Source organism: Branchiostoma belcheri, unplaced genomic scaffold (assembly GCF_001625305.1).
Source record: "Branchiostoma belcheri isolate BF01 breed outbred unplaced genomic scaffold, Haploidv18h27 scaffold57, whole genome shotgun sequence".
In the NCBI taxonomy this organism is placed as follows: domain Eukaryota; kingdom Metazoa; phylum Chordata; class Leptocardii; order Amphioxiformes; family Branchiostomatidae; genus Branchiostoma; species Branchiostoma belcheri.
This window is the reverse complement of record NW_017804209.1, coordinates 1,971,501-1,995,190: the sequence shown is the minus strand read 5'-3', so window position 1 is coordinate 1,995,190 and position 23,690 is coordinate 1,971,501. Positions and strand designations below refer to the sequence as shown.

The following is a 23,690-nucleotide window of genomic DNA, read 5'->3' as shown; positions in this document are numbered from 1 at the left end:
TGATCAAAATTTAAGTGCTGGTATATTATGCCTTTGCCTTTGAAACTTTACTGTTCCTGTCATACTTTCCACAACTTCCCTTGGTAAGATTTCGGATTTTTTCACCTGAATTCAGTCTCATCTGTCCTTATCCTTCTAAGCTAGAAATATTTATTACATACATGTACAAACACTTAATAAAAGTTCTTTGGGATTTAAATTCTATACATTATTACAATAATAACTTATAAGGAGAATATGGCTTCAAATAACTTATTGTTGTGCTGAATATTTTTGAAAATTAATATTTTTTGAAAGAAAAAAGACCCTCTCAAAACTACATTTTGTTAAACATAAAGTTAAATCTATGAAAGGGTCCCATAACACTGATTGTGCAACAAAGCTCTGGTTTTGATTCAAAGCGACCGATTTTTTCAGGCCTTGTGTTATTCAATTTTTATCAGCTCCGTAAACCAATGGATATCAGAGGTGTCCAAAACAAACAAAAATTATTGGGCAGAAAGAAGCATCTGCACATTTTAGAGCCTTTAGTAGGGTTGTAGAAGGACTGTTAAAATGTTGGCGTGTAATTTTCCTTTCGTTGTGTTCTAGTAGGGTTACTCTGGAAGTACAGCCAAAACTGCCCTTGATTACTCAGGACCAATAAAATCTGGCAGACAGTCACCCAATAGATACATGTACATGTAGGTTTCTTAATGCTGAAGTCAAGGGGAAAAATTATCTACGGACCAAAAAAAAGTGGTCGCACTGGCCAGGCAGTCCTTATATAGAGGTCTGACCATGTACGAAGCCTTGGCCTGTGACCCTGTATTACAACTAACACAGGTCTGGATACGGCCTGACTTAAGTTATAATAGTTCTGGGGTCTCCCTACATTCAGCCTTCTACTGGACATACATTGTACAAAGACAGACTTGTATTACAAGTAGTTCACCTTTCTCATGTGTGCAGCAAACATACATGAACCCTCCTGTTTCTCATCCTGGATCCGATTGCAAGCTGACGTCATGGCAACGCTATTGCACTTCGATCGTGTACTACTAAACAACTCTTGTGTACACCTGGTAACCATGGCAACAAAGCACAACAATGGCTTTCACCTCTGAACCTGTGACCTATGAACCCTGACCTCCAGGTCATCTGGAGAACATGTACATGGTGACGACCTGGAACAGCATGACGACAGCCAATAGGAGCCAGTCTTTGTTCTGCAGGTAGTTGTTGTGTTCTGCGTTCCGATTGGCCAGCATGCGGAGGCGCCCGCTGAGGTCGGCCAATCGGTCGTTGGTCTCCTGCTGAACTCTGACCAGAGGTCGGACGGCCTGCTCGATGGTGGCGGCCGTGTAGTGGCGGGAACGCGGGCCGCGGCTGGAGTCCGCACGACTGGAGACTGGGGGGAGGAACAGTTACACAGTTACATACATGTACAAACACAAACAATCACACATTGTAACTGCTGTGTAGTGGCGGGAACGCGGGCCGCGGCTCGAGTCAGCTCGACTGGACACTGGGGGGGAGGGGGAGGAACAGTTACATACAAACATTCACAAACACAAACACTCACACAGCACATCCTAACGGCCGTGTAGTGGCGGGAACGCGGGCCGCGGCTGGAGTCTGCTCGGCTGGAGACTGGGGGAGGACAGTTACACATTTAAACACTTACTCACACAACAATACATCCTAACGGCCGTGTAGTGGCGGGAACGTGGGCCGCGGCTGGAGTCCGCAAGCCTGGAGACTGGGGCAGAACAGTTACACAGTTACGTACAAACACTTACACTTACATACACAACAATACACCCTAACTGCCGTGTAATGGCGGGAACAGGGCCGCAGCTGGAGTCAGCTCGTCTGGACACTGGGGCAGAACAGTTACACATTTACATACAAACACGTACTCACACACACACACAGTACATCCTAATGGCTGTGTAGTGGTGGAAACGGGGCCTCGGCTGGAGTCTGAAAGGAGGGCACCTAATCATCATCGTCCTTCACACAATACATCATAGTGTCTTTTCTAAATTGTAACCGTTAACCCGCTTACAATTGTGAAGAAAGAACTGAGTAAAAAATTCTGTCCTACCATCACTTCTCTCGTCGTCTGAAGCGTCGTCCTCGTCCGGGCGCGGCTCGCTGCTGGAGCGGTCGGAGTCCCTGTGGGGTGGGCCGGGCGGTTTTCCTAGGTGCTGTAAAACAAACATAATTATACATGTACATACGTTATACTGCACACACACACACGTTATACTGCTGGAGCGGTCGCTGTTGCTGTGGGGAGGGCCGGGCGGCTTTCCCAGGTGCTGTAAAACATGGCACAACACTGTAGTAGCTTATACACACATACATTATACTGCACACGTTGCTGTGCAGCCCACAGGAACAAGTTGCTGTCCCTGTGGGCTAGGTTAAGGCTGAAGTTGGAGTTGGCAAACATCATCATCATGCTGTAAATTTACTTGTGGAACATCGTTTTTTTTTTCAAACTCAATCTTGCTTTAGAACATCATTTAAAATGTGTCCAAGGCCCCCTACCTTCCTGTTCTTGATGCTCTGCTGCCTTTGCGTGCCGGGCACACTCATTATGCTGGTGGTCCTGACCATGGGGGTCTTGTGGCGGGTCTTGGCCTGGATCACTCCCCCAAACTCGTACTGGAACACGTCGTTGTGAGGGTCCCACGGACGCGTGCTGGGATAAACAAACAAACAAACAAACAATTGTTATCATGACTCCCCCAAACTCGTACTGGAAAACGTCGTTGTTAGGGTCCCACGGACGCGTGCTGGGAAAATAAACAAGCAAACAAACAATCGTTATCATCAACCCTATGGCAGCGTGCTGGGAAAAAAAGGACAATTTTCTAACAACGAATCACTAGAAACTAAGGTAACATATGCAAAGCAAACGCATGTTTTAATTACCTTCGCATATGGTCTGCTCCGTTAATTCTTACACATTCATGTATTTTGTGACAGGAGTCTAAATCACTCCTCCTATGAAATTGCAACATTATGTAACCCAACACTAGTTACCAAGGTGACAGATGTCTGGTTTAGGTTGCTGACCTTTTTTGGTTGGAGAAAAAGAGGAAAAAAGAGAGCAAAACAATATGCTTTTGCTTTTATTCTGTGAAGGTAAACATAATTATCGTCAAACTCCTGTGGAACTAGTAAGTGTAGTTTGTACTCATAGATTTGGTTCATTTGAAACTGCTAGAAACCTACTCGATGTGTTTATATATCCAGCTGTAAGGTGCATATAGAGAGTAAAACCTACTCGATGTGTTTATATATCCAGCTGTAAGGTGCATAGAGAGTAAAACCTACTCTATGTGTTTATATATCCAGCTGTAAGGTGCATAAAGAGAGTAAAACCTACTCGATGTGTTTATATATCCAGCTGTAAGGTGCATAAAGAGAGTAAAACCTACTCTATGTGTTTATATATCCAGCTGTAAGGTGCATAAAGAGAGTAAAACCTACTCGATGTGTTTATATATCCAGCTGTAAGGTGCATATAGAGTAAAACCTACTCGATGTGTTTATATATCCAGCTGTAAGGTGCATAAAGAGAGTAAAACCTACTCGATGTGTTTATATATCCAGCCGTAAGGTGCATAGAGAGTAAAACCTACTCGATGTGTTTATATATCCAGCTGTAAGGTGCATAGAGAGTAAAACCTACTCGATGTGTTTATATATCCAGCTGTAAGGTGCATAGAGAGTAAAACCTACTCGATGTGTTTATATATCCAGCTGTGCTCCTCTGCGCCTTCGCGCTCGAACAGTTTGGGGACCCAGTCCGCCCGTTTCTCCTTCCGTTCCCGCGCGTCTTTCCGCTGCTGCTCCTCCAGGATGTACTTCTCGTTCGTCGCCTTGTTCTGGTCGCAGGCACTGATCGCAGCGGAGACGTGCTGCCATAGCCTGGGATAAACAAACAAACAAACAAACAAACGTTTACCAACACACATGCACTGATCGCCGCGGAGACGTGCTGCCACAGCCTGGGATAAACAAACAAATAAACAAGCGTTTACCAACACACACGCACTGATCGCCGCGGAGACGTGCTGCCACAGCCTGAAACAAACAAACAAATGTTTTACCACCACCAGGGCTGGAAATACTGGGTGCATGTGCACCTTAGTGCACCCAAATTTGAAGCTGTGCAGCCAAATATTTTCATAGGTTTATGTAAGCAAAGATGCTAAATGTATTAATAGTATTCTTAACATTCAAGTGTCAGAAAAGTAATGAAACCATTGTTATAGTACTTTCCTCAAGAAGCGAAACATACTTAGTTTTTCCTAACATTCTACTTATTTTATCTTATATGGTGCACCCACAGAAAATTTTTTGGGCTCCCGATATTTTAGGTTAGGTGCATCAGTGCACCTATACCCAAAAAAGAATTAGTCTCTGTCTACCTTATTCTATGACACCAGAATGTTGTAAAAACTAAGAAAAAGTCTCACTTTTCGGACTCGAAGTCTCCCTGGTCCTCGAAGCGAACCGTCTGTCGCTTCAGTCTGCGGGATTTCACCTCGTCTGTCACACTCCAGAACACTTCTGTTTTCTGTACGGAAAAAATACATCACAAAATGTCAATAACAATCCAGTTTTTTCTGTGAGCAAAAAACATCACAAAACGTCAGTCATGCTCCAAAACACACATTTCTCTGTACGTAAATGTCTTGGTCCCTTGGTTTATAACAGTAGACAGTTATACCTTACCTCTGAGTCTGTGCGTTTCTCTGTGATGTAGACGTCCTGGTCCCAGTGACCCTCCAGTGTGGCCAGTGTTTATAACAGTAGAACCTCAGTTGTACATGTAAGATCTTACCTCTGAGTCTGTGCGTTTCTCTGTGATGTAGACGTCCTGGTCCCAGTGACCCTCCAGTGTAGCCAGTGTTTATAACAGTTATAACAGTAGACCCACAGTTGTACATGTAAGATCTTACCTCTGAGTCTGTGCGTTTCTCAGTGATGTAGACGTCCTGGTCCCAGTGACCCTCCAGTGTGGCCAGCGTCTCCTTCCCAAGCTTGATTTTTCCTGTGATCTGGTTACTGGCATCGCTGCCGCCGAGGAAAGGCTGCAGGGAGGGGAAACAGCTGATTCTGTTGGCTTTCTGTGTTGTTAAGCTGAGAAACTGGACTATGTTATACCTCAAACATAAACACGCGCGTGGGCACATACATACACACACTTACACACACACACACATGTACGGGCACATACATTTTGTACACACACACACGCACACAAGAACACACACAGACAAAAAACACACAAACTCACACACACACGCACACACACAAGCCCACACACACACACACATGCGCACACACACACTTTATTTCATACCTTCAGTTTGAACTCTATCTCTGTCCTGTATCCCGTCTTGTCACAGGTCAGGCTGACTTTTCCTCCCATTTCCATTGTCATAGTGCCGTACAGGATACCTGGAATACAGCAAAGTCAGGATATTTTATACTTTCAGAAATACATCAAGTTTTACAGCCAAAGTTACGCTCAACAGGTCTACTGGCACATTATAATGTAAGCATGAACAAATGAACTTTATTGCTGAACCATCTTAGAGAGTACAGTGATTTGTGATGTTTGTTTGGTTGCTGTGAAACATTAAAACAGATAACTGCAGCGGGATGGCAGTTCAGCATTAAGGACAACTCAAACATGCTGAAATGTAACAACAATCTCACACACTTATGGAGACCCTAAGTGCCTGTACAACTACAGTCCCTAATACTTTGTTCACTTGTACTATAAGGATATAACACTATAGGATGGCAGTTCAGCACTAAGGACAACTCCAATGTGCTGAAAAGCAATACTTCTCGTATAGTGCTGTGCACCTAAACCCAGATTTAAGTTAGTTCCGGACCAGATTCAAGTCCAGAGGTTTAGGTTCAGTTTGTCCGGACCTAAACTCATGCCATGGCATATACACAAGTCATTCAATTGCATGTTGGCAACCTTGCAATATTGTATGGGCAAAACTGTGACCAGATAACATAGAGGCCGACACTTGACGACGCCCGATGGCAATGTTTTCTTCATTTTGCAGCACAGATTTTGCAATCTATGGAATGTTTTAGGTGGTTTGGAAGAAAAGGGGTATGTGACATTTTTTTTTTGTAATAAGTCCAGAATTTGTTCTTGACTTAAAAGTTTTTTTTTTACAAGTCCAGAACCGGTCCAGCGAACCGGTACACAGCACTATTCTGGCGTTTGTGGTAACTAAGGGTTAATCATACCTTTACAGCTGACGTAGGGCATGGTGATGGCGTAATCCTCCCCTCGGTTCAGCAGGGTTAAACACGCCGTGCCGTCCAGGATGGCTGACAGCGAGTTACCTGCAGATAACAACACAGTTTAATATGTTACAGCTGCCTAAACACAACAACACAGTAAGGTTACAGCTAACTGCACAGTTTAATATGTTACAGCTGCCTAAACACAACAACACAGTAAGGTTACAGCTAACTGCACAGTTTAATATGTTACAGCAGCATGCTGCATTCTGTCAAGGAAAAACTCCTGCCATAAGCATGTTTTGGCAACTTATTTCTTCTAGTTTATCGAAGAAAATGTGCAGGAAGATTCACATTTTCATTCTTTCTACGATAATCTTTTTATAAAACATTTGTTGCCTCAAATCCCAAATTCTAGGATTCTCTGCCCCTCACCCATGATTGTTAGCTTTTTTTTTTAGCAAACAGACAAAGAGTGAAGGAGACAGACTGTATGTGAAGAGTGAAGGAAAGAAGAAGAGAAGAGAGAGAAGAGGAGAGCAGAATGTTGTACTCACAACCTGTGCCCATGACAAGGTGTGAAGGATGGAACAAGAGAAGACAGAATGAACGACAAGACAGAGTGAAACCTACCTCCCAACATAAAGGGTGGAGCGAAAGAGGCACTTTTTATTTTGGGGTGAAAAATTGTTGAGGTAGGCAGAAAAGATGGATGGAAAGAAGGAAGGGAGGAAGGAATAACAGAGGGAAGGAAGGAGGGAGGGAAAGACATGAATTCTGTATTATTTATTATAGACCGAACAAGGAAAAACAATTTACCTATAATTAGTGATATTCACTCTGTATATATGAACTAACGCTTAAGACTTTTTAAATTAAGTTGCTAATGTGCACCCACCCAAAAAAAGCTTTTAAAACAAGAAAAAATGCCTCTATTGTGCAACAATTTCCATGTTCAAAACCTCCTCTAAATGAACGACTGCTGTTCTGTGATAACCCCCTCCTCACCGTAAAACTTGGACTTGCACAAGATGCTGCCATTGATGCAGAACCCGTCCTGTCGATTCGTCACGTAGAACGCAGAAACTGGGGGGTGATGGGATACCTGCAGCACAAGGGCAAACTCAAGGTCAAACAAAAAATTGTAACTTACAGTAATTGAAAAAAGGGGTTAAGGCCACTTGAAATGAATTCCTATGAAGAATTGTCTTGCTGGCAGTTTGAGGGTTTAAGAAGTTTTTCTGAAGTCTTTACTTGAGACGAGTTTCTTACCTGCTCTGCCATGAACAAAGTCTTGCTGCCAGTCAGAGGGTTACAAAATTTTCGTCTTTACTCGAGACAATTTCCTTAGGTTTTTCTTATGTCTTTACTTGGGACAAGGTGCTTACCTGTTCCGCTATGAAGAAAGTCTTACTGCCAGTCTGAGGGTTAGAAGTTTTTCTCAAGTCTTTTCTTGAGAAGAGTTTCTTTTCTGAAGTCTTTACTTCAGAAGAGTTTCTTTTCTGAAGTCTTTACTTGAGACGAGTTCCTTACCTGCTCTGCGATAAAGAAAGTCTTGCTGCCAGTCTGAGGATGGGGCCACATGCAGCGGAAAGTCTCCCCTAAGATCGGGTTGTACGGCTTCTTCAGACCTTTTGGCTTCTTGTAGAAACCTGAGAGGTACCAGCGAACGATCTGCTTCATACGGCCGAACGGATCGTCTATGTTCACCGCGCTGGGGGGAGGGATAACACGGGTAAGGACAACTGTCAAAAATATCAATTTTGTTAGAGTTTGTACACGGAAATACATGTTGTCATATCTTGCACCATAAGCAGTCATGAAGGAGTGTGTAGTAATATATAATAGTTACACCTCATTCATTCATAACTATAATTGACTGGAGTTGTACTGTCAAAAATTTGGGTGAGTCCAATTGTTGGCAATTGCAGTTAAATCTTGTTCATAATGACTTCTACCAACACAGATGAACTTTCAAGATATAATTGACATAACTTGTAAGTTAACTTACTCCGACAGTAGGTCTGCGTGGTAATAGTAGTCTGACAGTTTGTCCAGGAATGACCTTGGCTCCAGGATGAAGGTCGGGAGGACGACTCTGGACAAGTCCATTCCTGGCCGCACCTGGGGAAGTTCAACAATGACAGGTTTTGAGAAAACACCAAACTTTTCCTTGTGTTTATGTCACAGTTAATATGTACATGTAGTTACAGTAATGATCATTATAGAATTCTTGTCTATGAATTGACTGTTTTATGAGCATAAAAATGATAACCTTGTTAATCATTAGAGATTTCAAAGCGTCCAGATGTTTGTTTGTTTGTTTGTTTACCTGTTTGATAAGCGTCCAGATGATTGTTTGTTTGTTTACCTGTTTGATAAGTGTCCAGATGATTGTTTGTTTACCTGTTTGATAAGTGTCCAAATGATTGTTTGTTTGTTTGTTTACCTGTTTGATAAGTGTCCAGATGATTGTTTGTTTGCTTGTTTACCTGTTTGATAAGCGTCCAGATGATTGTTTGTTTGTTTACCTGTTTGATAAGTGTCCAGATGATTGTTTGTTTACCTGTTTGATAAGTGTCCAAATGATTGTTTGTTTGTTTGTTTACCTGTTTGATAAGTGTCCAGATGATTGTTTGTTTACCTGTTTGATAAGTGTCCAGATGATTGTTTGTTTGTTTACCTGTTTGATAAGCGTCCAGATGATTGTTTGCTTGTTTACCTGTTTGATGAGTGTCCAGATGATTTTTTTGTTTGTTTGTTTGTTTGTTTGTTTATTTACCTGTTTAATGAGAGTCCAGATGATGCTCTTGTTCTCGTCGGCGACCTCCTCGGTCTGACTGGCCCCTCCCTGCTGCCCCAGCTCCTCGCACGTGTTCTCTCGGTAAACCGTCTCCTTCGGAGGCTCCAAATCCTCCTCAAACACCTGGTCATGCTGCTCAGACGCCTCCGAGTCCGAACCCTTACTCTCCTTCTCATCCTCATCTGCAGAAAGGTAAGACACATTAGCTAAGGAACACAGGTTTCTCTCTGTCAAAACCTTACTCTCCTTCTCATCCTCATCTACAAGGGGCACAGAGAAAGTTAAAACTAACAGCTACAAGGAGCACATAGAAAGGTAAGACACTGGCTAAGGAACACAGGTTTCTCTCTGCCAAACCCCTACTCTCCTTCTCATCCTCATCTGTAAGGAACAAAGTTGAGACATCAGAAAACACTACTAACAGTACGTGCTGCATTGTATCCATGCTTTATCCAGGACCTTGCTTTGGCACGGGTACACGGAGACTATCCAGAACCCTGCTTGATCCTAACCCTAACCCATTCAGGCACAGTACTAGACAGGCACGGTTCTGGGTACAATGTGGAGTACTAGTCAGACTCTTTTTTTCAACCTTCCGTTAGAAAACAGATTAAGGTTTTAAACTCTTGTTATACTGCAACAAAGTTTCTCTTCTCCAGAAGAAGGAAACAGACTTAAGATTTGATGCTGCTGCTTCTGTCCTTTTGCATAAAAGCAAAATCCTTAACTCCCAAATGTCTGTAAGTCTTCATAGTTTCATTGTTTATTTAGTCATTTGGACTGTACCACCTCGGAGGGGTGTAATGGCACCGACCTTTTTCCTCCTCCTTTTCTTCCTTCTCCTCCTCCTCCCCGTTCTGGGTTGTGATGGTACGACCCAGCGCCAGGTGAACTTGAAAGTGACGTTCAATGTCAGACTCGTTCCAGCTGCTGAAAAAGATAAACACAAAATAATTAACAAAAAAAGAGATGAACAAAAAAATAATAAACAAATAAACGCCAGTCTTTTCTCCTGCAGTCTCCAGTGTTACTGACGAAAGGTAGTGGATGCTACCTGAAATGTCTGACCATTTCCAAAATCATATCCAGTTGCCTGAGTAACTGTGTTTGGCATATCTTATTATCTGGATGTCTAACCTTCCATTTAGTGTCATTACTGGAGTTTTTATAATTTAATGCACATTTTTCTGCTGTTTTGATTTCCAACCTTGCAAAACCTTCTAGGTCTGTCTCTATAGGAGCATGTAAGCAGAACGTACTGCACCTGCGCGAAACCCGTGATGTATTGTACATAGTACTTTGGCAGAACGTCTCATATACATATAAGGTCATATTCGCATATATAAGGTTAACATCCTGCCTGTAGCTTCTAAATGTTATGTCGGAAAAGATATCATCTGCAACAGGCAAAATTTTGATGGAACGGTGACCAAACATCCAACAAAAACCGTGAAAACCCAGGGTTTTGTGCAGCAGGCGCAGTTTGTTCTGCTGACATCCTGTCTCTAGGTAACCATTCCTTATATATTACAGTAATAACTGTGGTGCAGCCTCTACAAGTGACAGGAGCACAAAAACAACAGTCACGGTGGAGCAATGCTGGTGATGGTGGATGGGGTTATACTAAAGGGGAGTGGTGACTAGACGAAAAAAGCTGTGAGAACTACTTGTGGATATCATGATGCCAAAGCTTACAAATTTGACACACATGACAAAAACAGAAACACAACTAATACAACAGTCACTGTGAAAGAATGCAGGTGAACAAGGTTATCTACGTTCAGTAGACAAGTTAACTTCAAGTTCCAATGGTAGTGATGACACTAAAACAGTGACTATGGCAGTGTAAAACTAAGCATGGTTCTTACTAAGCCATACAAAGTTAAAAATGTTTCTCTCATTGTTAGTATTGAAACTAAGAGAGATTGTAATGGAATTGGGTTAAGGGGAGGGGGGGGGGGTAAAGCTGGAGAAATGGGCACACAAACATACAAACAAACAAACAAACAAACAAACGAAAGCAACTCTAACCTGGGGAAGATAAGGTCATCACCACTGTGGAAAAACAACAAAACGGATCATGGAGTAAAGATAAAACAGAAAACATCAACTTGAACTTCTGCAAACACACCAAGTTCACCTTACAACAAAGACAGTCTTAGTGTCAGGGAGAAATCAACTATGATTGAACTTCACCTTGAAAGTGTTAAATGCCACACAAAACTGTGGCAACTCATTCAGGGGGAATTATGGAGTTTGTGAGTTAAAAATCTGCCTTAGATGTTAGGACTGTTTTAAGCACATTAATTTTAGCCACCCACATAAAAAGCTCACCAACACAAGCAAACCTCTTTTCAACACTCTGTTCACACCTTGAACTTAGCACCTGTTAGTAACCAAGAATGAAACAACAACAACAGACTAGGTGCAAAGTAAACCTATTTTAGTGTCTTTAGATGTTAGAGTAAATGTGAACTGTACTTGTGAGGAGTTGGGCACTTAAAAACATACAGGAACAGCTATGAAATATTTTCATCACGTCAAAGCAAATTTTGGAGTTGTTTGTTTCAATTTCCAATGTGTTTTCATAATGTCAAATGAGTTACAATATCAAGGTGATTAGAATTGAAGCACGGCAAAATCACGCAAACAAACAAACAAACAAACAAACAAACAAACAAACAAACAAACCGGCCCTAACCTGGCATAGATTATCTCATCCCAACTGTGGGGAAACAAAACCCAGCATGCAAACTTTAATAACAAGTTCAATAACAAGTTTAGGCCACACACAAGTAATTCTGTTCTGTTCCACATTCACACAAGCATCAGATTTGGCCAGTAGCATATAAACCATAAAGCTCATTGTAAAACAGAGTTACTGACAATTCTAACTGCTCACACCCCCTGGTTGTAACAAATTGTTGTAACATTTAGTAAAAATGTTACAACCCCCTGGTTATAACATTTAGTAAATACATAATTCATATATGTGTGCAAGTGCATGTGTGTGTGTACATGTGTAACCCCTTGATAAATTTTTAACTATAAAAAAAAAAAAACAAGTGTCATAATTAGTGAAAGAAATCTGACACAACAAGAGCTAAATTTGCTTCTCTGATTCATTGATAGATAACAATGTCCAGTTCTGACGGTCATGAACTTACAGGGTCCTTGACTGCTGGTTAGGGTCTGAGGTGTCCAGTGTAGACATAGATTGCTGCCCGTTAGTTGCGGCGCTGTCCTTGACCATGGAGCGCATGAGCAGGCTGGAACAGCGCAGGGACAGCTCCATTGCATCCATCCAGCAGCGACCTACATGTGAACAGCAACAGGACAGCATAACTCTGCTGTTTTACACAGTAATGGAGCAGGCTGGAATAGCGCAGGGACAGCTCCATGGCATCCATCCAGCATCGACCTACATGGGAACAGCAACAGGACAGCATAACTCTGCTGTTTTATACAGTAAATGGAGCAGGCTGGAATAGCGCAGGGACAGCTCCATAGCATCCATCAAGCATCGACCTACACAGCAATGCAACACTCTAGCGACAGGATAAATTTCTGTTGTTTTATACAGGGGATGAAAATAATATATTCTTTGGCATACATTAACGGAGGTTAGACATCCAGGCAATGAGATGCACAAGAAAAAGTTACTAGTACTCAAGCAACTGGATAAGATTTGAAAACTGTTTAAAGTACAATGTAGCATCTACTACTTTTCTTCAGTGTCTAGAATTATCAGAATTGATTGTTCATTTATCTGTAAAAATTTATACCAATCTTTATCTACACCACAGCATTTGATATGCTGACATGTTTTAAAATCACCCAAAAGAAAGCAGAATTGTTTCTCGAAGATTTTATCAACTCATTTGACAGTCCCAACAGGACTATCTCACTGTAGTGTGGGGGTGTTTGGAACGTACCATCTGCATCAGTAGCAGCCCTGAGGATCAGGTAACTTGTGGGTAGAGGTTGGGTGATGGCAGGCACCGTCTCCCCTTTGGGGCCCTGCAATAAAACAAACAAACAAACAAACAAATAAACAAACAACAGCAAACTAGAAAAAAGCAGAGTTGAGGTTACTTAGAATATTGAGGAATTGATTGTCTAAAACTGTTAAGAAAGAAATAGTTTCAGTTGTTCAGTAAAATTTGCAAAAAGGGTTTGCCACTGCAGTTCTCCCTGTCAGTGCTAGGGGGCAGTCTTTCCTCTCATCTTGCATGCTCTAACACTGTCCAGATCAGGTGACAGAAAAAGGTTCATGATGCTTGAGTAAAAATACTAAAATTTGGTATGATTATTTACATTGTAAGTGTTAACTAGTGTGTCAACCCTGCACTTCTCCCCAACAGTGATAGGTGGCGCCTCACCTTGGATGCCCAAATGGACTGGTCCAGTGGATGAAGACTTACCTTGGATGCCCAAATGGACTGGTCCAGTGGGTGGAAGACTTTGAAACAGAATCCGTTCATCTTCGAGGGTCGCTCTATGATTTCGCAGGCGTTGAGCAGGATTGTCCCGACCCACGCTCCATGCTTCGGCCCCTTGTAAATAATGAGCACTCCCGGCTTCAGCACGCACCAGTACTTCTGCCAGCCTTTCAGCGTGCCGCGGATCTAACCATTGTGTTCATACGGGGGGAGACAGGGTCACTTTAGAATATTGGCTTTCAATGGACTCAACATTTACTACAGTTTTAAATGGAATACTCTGAATGTTCAAGAAGCAAATTTACGAATAACTTTAACATATGGCCTGTAACATACTGTAAGAAAAACAGCTACAAAATAAGATGTTCTATTCTTTTCTGCATTAAGCTCACTAAATCTGTGGTAGATAAGGGTCTCTGAATGAGAACTCTTGTAAATGTTGCCTTAATCCATTAAAAAATTATCATATTTTTACACAGCTTCTTAACAGAAAAATGAACTTATTAATAATAAGAATTTTCTCTCTGTGTGACCTTGACCAGCCACTGACCTTGAGCCAGTCCCTTAAGACGACGACAGACGGGTCCTTAAGTGTGTTGAGCAGCTCCTTGGCAGCCCGCTTCTTCTCCCGCCGGTAGTTCTTCTTCTGTTCCTTCAGAGACTCCTTCTTACTGAGCTTGGAGCGGTCCGAGTCTTCTTCATACAGCTTCGTCTCAGACTGGAAATAAACATATTAAAACATAAACATACACTTCTCTATACAGCTTGGTTTCAGACTAGAAGGTAAAACAAACTGGGGCAGTGTGAGTGAGTGAGTGAGTGAGTGAGTGAGTGTGAGTGAGTGAGTGAGTGAGTGAGTGAGTGAGTGAGTGAGTGAGTGAGTGAGTGAGTGAGTGAGTGAGTGAGTGAGTGAGTGAGTGAGTGAGTGAGTGACTGAGTCAGTCAGTCAGTCAGTCATTAGGTACAGACACAGACTGGATTCTGGAGGACTAGTGGTGTAATTGTAAAGTTTGGGCTAAAACTTCTGCATCTGGAATAGAGGCCATTTTTCTTTCAGCTTCAGTCATCACAAATTGGTTATAACTGGAAATAAAGAAAGGGCTGATATTGGTATATTATCATTCTTCAGAATATTCGAATTTCTTCAGTCCCTTTATTATTTACATATAATATTATACTTCAAGACCAATAATCATACTAAGTAAGGGTTTGTATTTGTAGAATCTATAACCTTTCTAAAGAAAATTCTATATATTTTCCCTCCCTATAACCATTCCTGGTTTGTCCCTATATATTTTCCCTCGCCACAAACATTCCTGGTTTGTCCCTATATATTTTCCCTCGCCACAAACATTCCTGGTTTGTCCCTAATTTGTTCTCACAGCGTCTCACCACCCTTCCAGTGCCCCAAACATCATTCCCATAATCTGATGGTACAGATTTATTGATTGGTTGGCTCCACAACCTTTAGTATATGGTACATGCTCACTGATTGGCTGCAGTCATCAGGTTTGATCATTGTAACAAGGCCACTGATTGGCTGCTTTGTTATTACACCTGCAGGGCTGTGACATCTGATCACCAGCAGCCATATTGATTTGCTTTGACCTTGGAAATATTCTTTTTTCCTTCCAGCCCAGAAAAGGTCAAATGTAACACTAAATCCCACCAGATGGCAACTGTTAAACTCCACTGCTCTCATGCCCATTCCCTTAGGCAAAATATATCATACATGCTACATGTTTATATAATATTCATTAATAATTATGCTCTGAACACAGAAATTTTTCTTGTCACAAATTACAAAGTATTACAAGGCAAGTAGGAAATTTTGGTTGGCCTGGCCATTCCCTTAGGCAAAATATAATATTAATATTATCACAGGCTACTTGTTTATATATAATATTCAAATAACATACATCTTCCTGAACTGTACACAGACATCTTTCTTGTCACAAACTACATTGTTAAGCATTACAAGAAAAGTAGGACATTTGGGTCGGTAAAAGGTCCCTATGCTGGTAATTTCTAACCCCATAGCCAATTCATTATGAGGGTAGCATTCAGCATGCTACAAGTGAAAACGGATTGTTATTCTGACTCAGCTCAAACTTCAAAGCACAAGCTTAACTGCAGGCTCTCATATTTGTGACTGATTTCTTGACCATACACAGCTAGCAATGTTTAATCTTATTCTGAGCATATCAAATCATCAGGCAAGATTCCAACATATAACTTCTCACATATCTGAAGTGCAAAATAACTGCTCTGTCCAGATTTCTTCCTATGACACTGAACTTGAAATGAAATGAAATGCAAATGAAACTTCAAATGATTGGACCAACCCGGGGATTCTTAATTCAGGACAGCTTTAATGCATGCACACATTGTAGGAGAAAAAAGCACAAGCATCATGCTGTACTGGTCTGTACCTTCTGTAATCTTCAGTACCTATAGTATCACTTACTGAGTACAAGCTCATGTTGAGATGTTTGCTGACAGTGAAAGATCTGTCAAAATACTGGGTGCATGTGCACTTTAGTACACCCAAAATTGAAGCTGTGCACCCAGTTTTTTTTCTGTGGGTGCACCTGAGTACACCCAAATATTTTCGTAGGTAAACATAAGTAAAGATGTTAAATGTATACATTTACTATACAACATATTGTTGACATCTAAGTGTCAGAAAAATAAGAAAATCTTTGTTGAAGTATTTTTTTTTTAGAAATGAAACATAATTTGCTAAAATTCTACTTATTTCATTTCATGAAGCAATTTTTTGTGCACCCAATTTTGTAGGTTGGGTAAACCAGTGCATCAATTCCCAAAAATGAATTTTGAGCCCTGGAGAAGTTTTTACCCACCTTGACACGGCGGCGAGGCCAGCGTGCCTGGCTGAGCCATCGCGGCGACAGCCGATCCACAAACGACACCGAACGTTTCATCCACGCAAAAGTTCCAACAAAACCGTTTCATACCAAAACCTCCAACAGAAACGGTGAACAGTTTCATACCAGCACTTCCTGGAATACACGACACACAACAGAACCGTCCAATGCTTTTGCCACAGAAGCTTCTGACAGTTTCGCGAAAGATCCAACTGTTATAAAACAGAAACATCCAACAGTTTCGTACCAGCACTTCCAGGAGTAACACAACAGTGCCCCATCCGACGGTTTCAGGACATTAGTTTCCGACAGTTTCGCGACAGATCCAACAGTTACATGACAGAACCATCCAACATTTCCAGGAGTACACAAAAGCAAGATCCTCATCACAAAACCTCAAAAGATTGTGAGTAAAGCAAAACCTCACTGAAAGAAAAGGACTAGTACAGGTGGGTTAGATCCTTTAGTGCCACCTGCAGATGTATTGGACTCAGGGCAGAGAATGTCTGTCTGTATTGGGCAGAGGGCAGAGAAGACGTCACTAATGACCTTACAGCCACGTCGGCCATATTGTACCTGACATGACCGAGGCTCCTGTCATGCAAACCTGAGCCCAGCACAAAGGCCAGGTGTGGAGTCAGCGGAAACTAAACCTGCTGCACACGGCAGAAATCCACGGCAAGGCTGGCCTTTACTCTCACACAGTAGGGGAAAGGTGCTAATGTGCCACGTAAGCGACAAACGCTCAGATATTGATATATGACAAAAATAGATGGATAAAATGTATTAAGAAGACTCATAAGACATGTAAGATTTTAAATTAGATCCTCTCAGCCCTCAAAAGTCCATCCCTAAAATATAAACATAATATAGTCCATCCCTACCTATATTAACAAAATCTCATACAACTGAGTGGTCTACTAGGTCAGTTTTGCCAAGGAGGTTAAAATTAAAAATCAAAATTTTTGACTGTACATAATTTGTGTACTGTGCTCTAAGTTAAACTTACCACAAGGGGGACAATTTGTTTCTGAAATGTTCAAACCATGCACAAACCAGCACCAAGAGACCACGTCTAGCGAGACATTAGACGTTAAACAAGGACAACAACAACAACCACCACCCATGTGCCTGCATGTGAGTATTTAGGGAATATTGCTGAAGCTGCTTGTGTCTGAAATCTGGGGCATAACATTCTAATAACAGCATGGAGACTCTGTAATGGCAGGCGGGAATGAGGCCAGCTATGTGTGACTGCCCCACATACATACAGGCAGGGCAGTATTTTATTGTCAGATGCCTCTACAGAAGCTATTATACATATCATAAACATGTATATTACTATATTATAGGATTTTCTTGATCAAGTAAGATATACAATATAAGGTTTTTATAAATGGGCAGCTGTATTTGCAGTATAATACTGGTATATTCATTAATATCTTTTTTTTTTCTTTGACTGGCTGAAGAGAGATCATTCATTTAGTATTTGACATCAATTTGGGACAGCTATAAGTATTTACAGGAATATGAACTGAAGATTATTACTAAATAATGTTCATGACTCAGCTTTTAAATTGAATATACCTGTATCAGTGTTCGAAATACCTGTCTGCAGTCTGCAATCTGCAGATAGATTTCAAAGATTGCAGAAGAAAAATTTATACAATCTGCAATTTTGCAGCAGGAAAAACTGGAACTAGGGATTTGGTGCTCTTGGCCCCAAGGACAGACAACACTTAAGCTCCTGTTCTGAAACAACAGGAGCTTCTTCACTAATTTACATGAACCTTGTCTTGACTTATCTTTTGTTTCCTTTTGGACTTCCAAAAATTTGCCTTCACTAATTTGCATATCAATCAATAGTTCATGCTTATATAAACCTGCAAGATTGTAATATGGAGACTTGTGTATTTGCAGAAAGTATTTCTAAATTGCAGAACAAAATTTTGACTCTTCTGCAATATTGTAGAGCACTGAAAAAAAGTATTTCGACCACTGCTGTATACAGAATAGAGCAAGAGCCCATCCAGTCCCCCACACGAAACACTAACAGGACCTAGTAACAGGTCAGAATCAGCTGTCATGTACCCATAATCCCCAGGATTCCCCTCCCATTTGCAAAGATCACATCTCCACCTGTGTGGGACTTACACAACACTGCACAGGCAGTCTTCATTCTGGCCACTGAGTCACTCTCCAACACCGTATGAACCTAAAGACTCACACTCACAAACATGTACGTTTCTATGCTCTATGAATGTGTGTATGTGTCTGTGTGTGTATGTGTGTGTGTGTGTGTGTGTGTGTGTGTGTGTGTGTGTGTGTGTGTGTGTGTGTGTGTGTGTGTGTGTGTGTGTGTTTGTGCATCTGCGTGTGCGTGTGCGTCTTTGCGTGTGTGTGCGCGTGCATGTGCATATGCACAGGTCTATACCAGGCCATTCAGCATTAGACAGCAGCCATCTGTTACTCCCCTTGCCCCTCCCAGTGTGTGTGCATGTGCGCACGTGTCTGTCAGTGTGTGCATGTGCATGTGCGCATGTCTGTGCAAAGCCATTCATGAGGACATTCATGAGGAGACAGCAGCCATCTGTTACTCCTGCCCCTCCCAGTGTGTGTGTGTGTGAGCTCCCAGCTGTGAGGGATCCAGGAACTTCCACAACTGACAAAACCACAGGATCAATTCTGCTGCTGCCAGATGGGACAGGCACAACAAAGCACACCTATAGCTACAAATGTAGGCCTGGGAAAATGTTTCTTGTTTCCTGAACAACCCTAGAAAAAAATGACGAGCCTACTCTCCCCTCTCGAATAAAAGAACCCCCTGGAATAAAAGTACCCGGTCCCCCCGGACAAATCTTCAAAATGTAATAAAAGTACCCCCTGGAATAAAAGTACCCCCCTGAAAATTTTAAAAATTGACATGTAAGCAACGTCTATGCTCTAAAAATGTGTTCTCATGGTGTATATATATATATGCAAAAGAATTTATAATCATCTACAAGTATTTATGTTAAAGCGACTTAAACATAATTATTTCTTTTTTATCTTTCCCAAATTTCCATTTATGCATTGCATATTTCTCTTTTTACCAAAGTAAATGATCAATGCTACATCCTAATCATAGTTCAAACAAATGGCAACATTGTAACACATTGCATTTCACAACAGTCCAGAGTCAAGGGTTTTATGTTACCCTGCTACGCTTTGAAGTGTGCCCAGTGAGATATGCAAATGAGTAGAGGCGGGGCTTCAAGTTTAGAACTCAGTTCTTAGAAAAAACTGAGACATTCTTTTTGAAGGGGGGACACTTTTTGCAAAATATTTCTCTGTGAAAGTTCATACATTAGACTGCAATTATACTCCTATTTTTGGTCTTTTACAAGATAATTTGCTTTGTTAATTGCAAATTGCTTATGTCTATTTTTGAGAAAGAGTTTTATCTGTAATTATAAAGAATATAAATAATTGCCCCCCCCCACAAAAAGTGAGCTCTGCCGACCGTGAGAAACTACATGTTTACGTATTTCACTGCGTGAGAATTGGACTTTTTCCAGCGCTAAATTTTCATATTTGTGGTAGGATTTTCGACTTTTTGAGAGTATCACATGTTGTAAGTGCTAGAATACATTGTTTTGTGGTATTATTTTAACATAGTCCCAAGAAAAAGATCGTTCTGAGCAAGGAGTTTTGAGTGAGATGTGTGTGCATGTTGCGTGAAAAATGTTGCAAATTTCGCCAATTTTTCTTTACATAACGCCCGTTATAGTTAATATTTTCGACACAATATGTGTTCCCAAATATAATTTACATGTAAAAGGGAGGTGAGAGAGGTGAGAGTAGCCTTTATTTGTGGGGACCCCTGCAGTAGGCAAAATGCAAGCTGCAAGGGACATAAATTTTTCCAGCTAATAGACCTTTTCTAGCTCCATGATTTGACAACTGAGTGATGAAACAAATTAAGAAGATTAAATCTACCGATCTTAATTTTTTTTCAGGACTGACACAGGAAACACAACATTTTTTTCCTAGGCCCTAGGTTCTGAACATACAGCTTCTGATGGAGGAGGCTGGACTGTGTTCAGGACTTGTATACACTGTATTGATTTGAACAAGGATGTTTGTTACATGTACGTGTGAGGAGAAACATCATCACATTTATATTTAATATATGTCATCTGATCTTATCAGTCAGTGCAGGTGTGTAATAATACTAATATGTACCCCAGGCCATAGAAGTGAATTATTGTTAGGGCTTGTCTGTGTGTGTGTGTGTGTGTGTGTGTGTGTGTGTGAGTCTGTGTTCATGTGTCTGTCTGTCTGTATTATACAGTTTTTCAGCGTTTCTCCATACGTTGTTCATTTGTCTCAATTATACACACAAAGCAGCATTGCCATATGTCATTTTCAGCTTTGAGTCAGGATATTTGTCTTCTGTTTCGTAGTATTTAGTCCATTCTGTAAGTAATGCACTTTTATTTTTCTAAAGCTGGACACAAATCAAATATCAGAAAACTTCAAAGATCCAGTAAAACACAGAGCCCCACCCTCCATCTGCTTGTAGCCAGCCCTGGGCAGACCAGCTGACCAGCCAGCTGGAAGAGTTTGTTTACTCCATGCTGACAGTTTGTTTACATTAGACAAAGCGTTACATGTAACATGTAAACCACCACAGGAGGGTGGCCAAAAGGTACTCTCCAAGCAGAGGTGTGGTTTTGGGGTTATTTTTGGCGTATTTTCAGAGTTTTTTATCGTTTTTTTTTTTTGCACTGGATTTTTTCTTTCACCAGTTGCAACAAATGTACATTAATATGGTCAGACAACAGGATTCATATGCATTAAAACATCATTACCATATAAAGTAAAGGCTTACAGGGTCTTTGGCCAGTATCTAATAGTATATTATCCTGTATTCATCAGGTTTTTATGTGCTCGTATGTGGGGCTACTTTTCTTAGTACCTTCCCTTGTTAAAATTCTAAATACGTCAAGTACAAATACGTCGCTATTCTGCTCGCTGTAGGCAATAGACATTCTGGTTACCCTCAGCCTGCTAAGGTAGCTGTTTGGTACCAAATTTGTACAGGTTAGGGGTTAGGCAACAGGGAGAAGGTTGATATAACTAATTATAAGGCAAATCATTGTATCTACATGTATCTATATCTAACAACAAAGATACAAATTGACAATGCCTAACACTACTTAGTGAATTTGCTAAATACACCTTATTTCTGTACATGTAGGTGATTTAATATTCCCCATTTCTACCTTGCACAGAATGACAAATTCCCTCCTCCAGGCTGGGACTACAGATATTAACATCACACAGTCATCATAAGTCATGTGAAATTAGCCAGAGATATACATGTACTCATTAAGCAGTCAGCATATGATTTGTGAGTCAGGGAGAATAAATACAGGAATAAAACCAATTCAAATACTGTCCTCTACATTGATTTTAAGGTCTTTGTATATACGTTTAGTTATGAATTGATTTGAAAAAAAGAAATTGAACTGGACTTTCTGGCCTGTGGGAATCAGTGTGCAAATACAGGCTGGTATATTTACATGCTGTCTATCTTATCATTATGTATTCACAGGGCCGTAATTTTCACAAAAAAATAACACAAAGCCAAAGATCTTTAGCATTGGAATTTTGAATGTAAATAGAGAGGAACTGAATTGCATTGTGTGGGTGAACATGAATCAATAAACTGTACCACCAGAATGTAAACATCATAATGAGGAATTACTATCTAGTAATGACTTATCAACCACACCCCCTCCTTCCCAGCCTCATGTATATATATAGTTTATCCCTCCCATCTGTTACTCATGGCTGCAGGTCACACATGTGTCAGTGTGTACAGGCATGCTGATGGGGGTTCTCTCACATGTTTATAACTGTATCAGCTACAGCCTACAGGATGGGCAAAAAAGTAGTACAGTATCTGAAACTATTTACCAAACTACCATGGTCTGCTGGAAAACAAAATGTGGGAAAATATCCTTAGCTAATAAATAATAGTGGTAATATGGCAGAGGGGTTCCAAAGTGATCATGATGGCTGGCTAACTCCTCTGACATATTTGATGTTATTCAGTATTTCGCCGATTCCCACTATTTTCCGACATCCCAGTGAGTCTTATCACTGAGACTAGCAAAAAAGGAAAAGGAAACAAAACATGGACTTCCTCCTTTTGCCTCCCATTGGGACTGATTTATAGTGAATCAGCTGCTTCCTGCAGGGGGGAGAATTCTCATAATTCATGGACAAAACACCCCATAGTGACTGCTGGGCAGGAGGTGAAGCTGATATCCAAATCCAGCAGCAAAACACAGATTCAATATCACATACAAGCTATAAGTTTCTCATATAAACAACATGCTGCGGTGTTTGGAGATGTAAATCCATGACCTTTTACAGGGTAATACAGAGGGACTCATGCAGGAAATGCAACAGCAGTCTTTTGCTAGCCTCTACCAGGCACTGCAGATCGCTGGAAAAACAGTACTAAGAAATTGGTCGAAATAAAGCATACCATGCCAGGGGAGTTAGCCGTTCAAAGATGACGGGTCAAAGACCCACACTGGCCACAGGTCAATTTCTACTATTTTTTCAGCGACCCGAAGTGCCTGGAATCTAGGCTAGTCTTTTTCTATAAGCTGGGAAAATATGGTAGTTATTTTTACATGCAATTTAAACACCTATAATTTGAGTATAAACACATAATCAATTAACAAGGAAGAAAGCAACACGGATGGAAATAGGACTAATTGATGTAGATGGAATAAAAACGCCCGTGTGAGGCCTGGCATTATGATAGAGTAATTATGAATTCATGATAATATATTAACCTGGGCTGAGTAATCAAAGGGAAATGATACTGATACCATAATGTGGTAATCTTCATAAATAAATAAATAGTGTAAAAAAAATACCAAAAATTTCAGTCATAAATGCAAGAAACACTGAAAGCCTACACAGAGAAGAAGCTGTTTATATGGTGTTTCTGGCATTATGAGAGAGTAATTATGAATTTATAATATTGACCTTGGCTGATAAATCAAGACAACATGATACTGATACAACGCCAGTCATAAATGCAAGAAATGCTGACAGGTTATTGACAACTGACTGAGAAGAGTGTACATGTGTGGTGGTGTGTGTGTGAGTGTGTGTGACTGTGTGTGTGTGTGTGTGTGTGTGTGTGTGTGTGTGTGTGTGTGTGTGTGTGTGTGTGTGTGTGAGTGTGTGTGTGTAGTAGTACGTACGTAC

The 23,690-nt window shown here is 40.9% G+C and overlaps 1 protein-coding gene across 5 annotated transcripts in view; it reads right to left on the bottom strand.

Annotated features, from left to right (window-relative positions):
- Positions 1-592: 592 nt before the first annotated feature.
- LOC109481732 (oxysterol-binding protein-related protein 8-like) overlaps positions 593-23,690 on the bottom strand; it is a 24,943-nt gene continuing 1,845 nt past the window's right edge. Inside the window, exons 2-20 of one of the 5 annotated variants that reach the window (XM_019784320.1) lie at positions 14,075-14,242; positions 13,507-13,710; positions 13,018-13,102; positions 12,250-12,397; positions 11,784-11,807; positions 11,114-11,137; positions 9,897-10,012; positions 9,062-9,264; positions 8,291-8,403; positions 7,813-7,993; positions 7,288-7,384; positions 6,283-6,381; positions 5,369-5,466; positions 4,965-5,096; positions 4,479-4,579; positions 3,739-3,927; positions 2,539-2,692; positions 2,090-2,192; positions 593-1,507 (exon numbers count right to left, since the gene is read on the bottom strand). In XM_019784320.1, coding sequence (XP_019639879.1) covers positions 1,407-1,507; positions 2,090-2,192; positions 2,539-2,692; positions 3,739-3,927; positions 4,479-4,579; positions 4,965-5,096; positions 5,369-5,466; positions 6,283-6,381; positions 7,288-7,384; positions 7,813-7,993; positions 8,291-8,403; positions 9,062-9,264; positions 9,897-10,012; positions 11,114-11,137; positions 11,784-11,807; positions 12,250-12,397; positions 13,018-13,102; positions 13,507-13,710; positions 14,075-14,242 — 2,340 coding nt within the window. In that variant the 3' untranslated portion in view covers positions 593-1,406. The remainder of the gene's footprint in view (positions 1,508-2,089; positions 2,193-2,538; positions 2,693-3,738; positions 3,928-4,478; positions 4,580-4,964; positions 5,097-5,368; positions 5,467-6,282; positions 6,382-7,287; positions 7,385-7,812; positions 7,994-8,290; positions 8,404-9,061; positions 9,265-9,896; positions 10,013-11,113; positions 11,138-11,783; positions 11,808-12,249; positions 12,398-13,017; positions 13,103-13,506; positions 13,711-14,074; positions 14,243-23,690) is intronic. The other 4 variants (XM_019784321.1, XM_019784322.1, XM_019784323.1 and 1 more) reach the window with 4 other exon arrangements.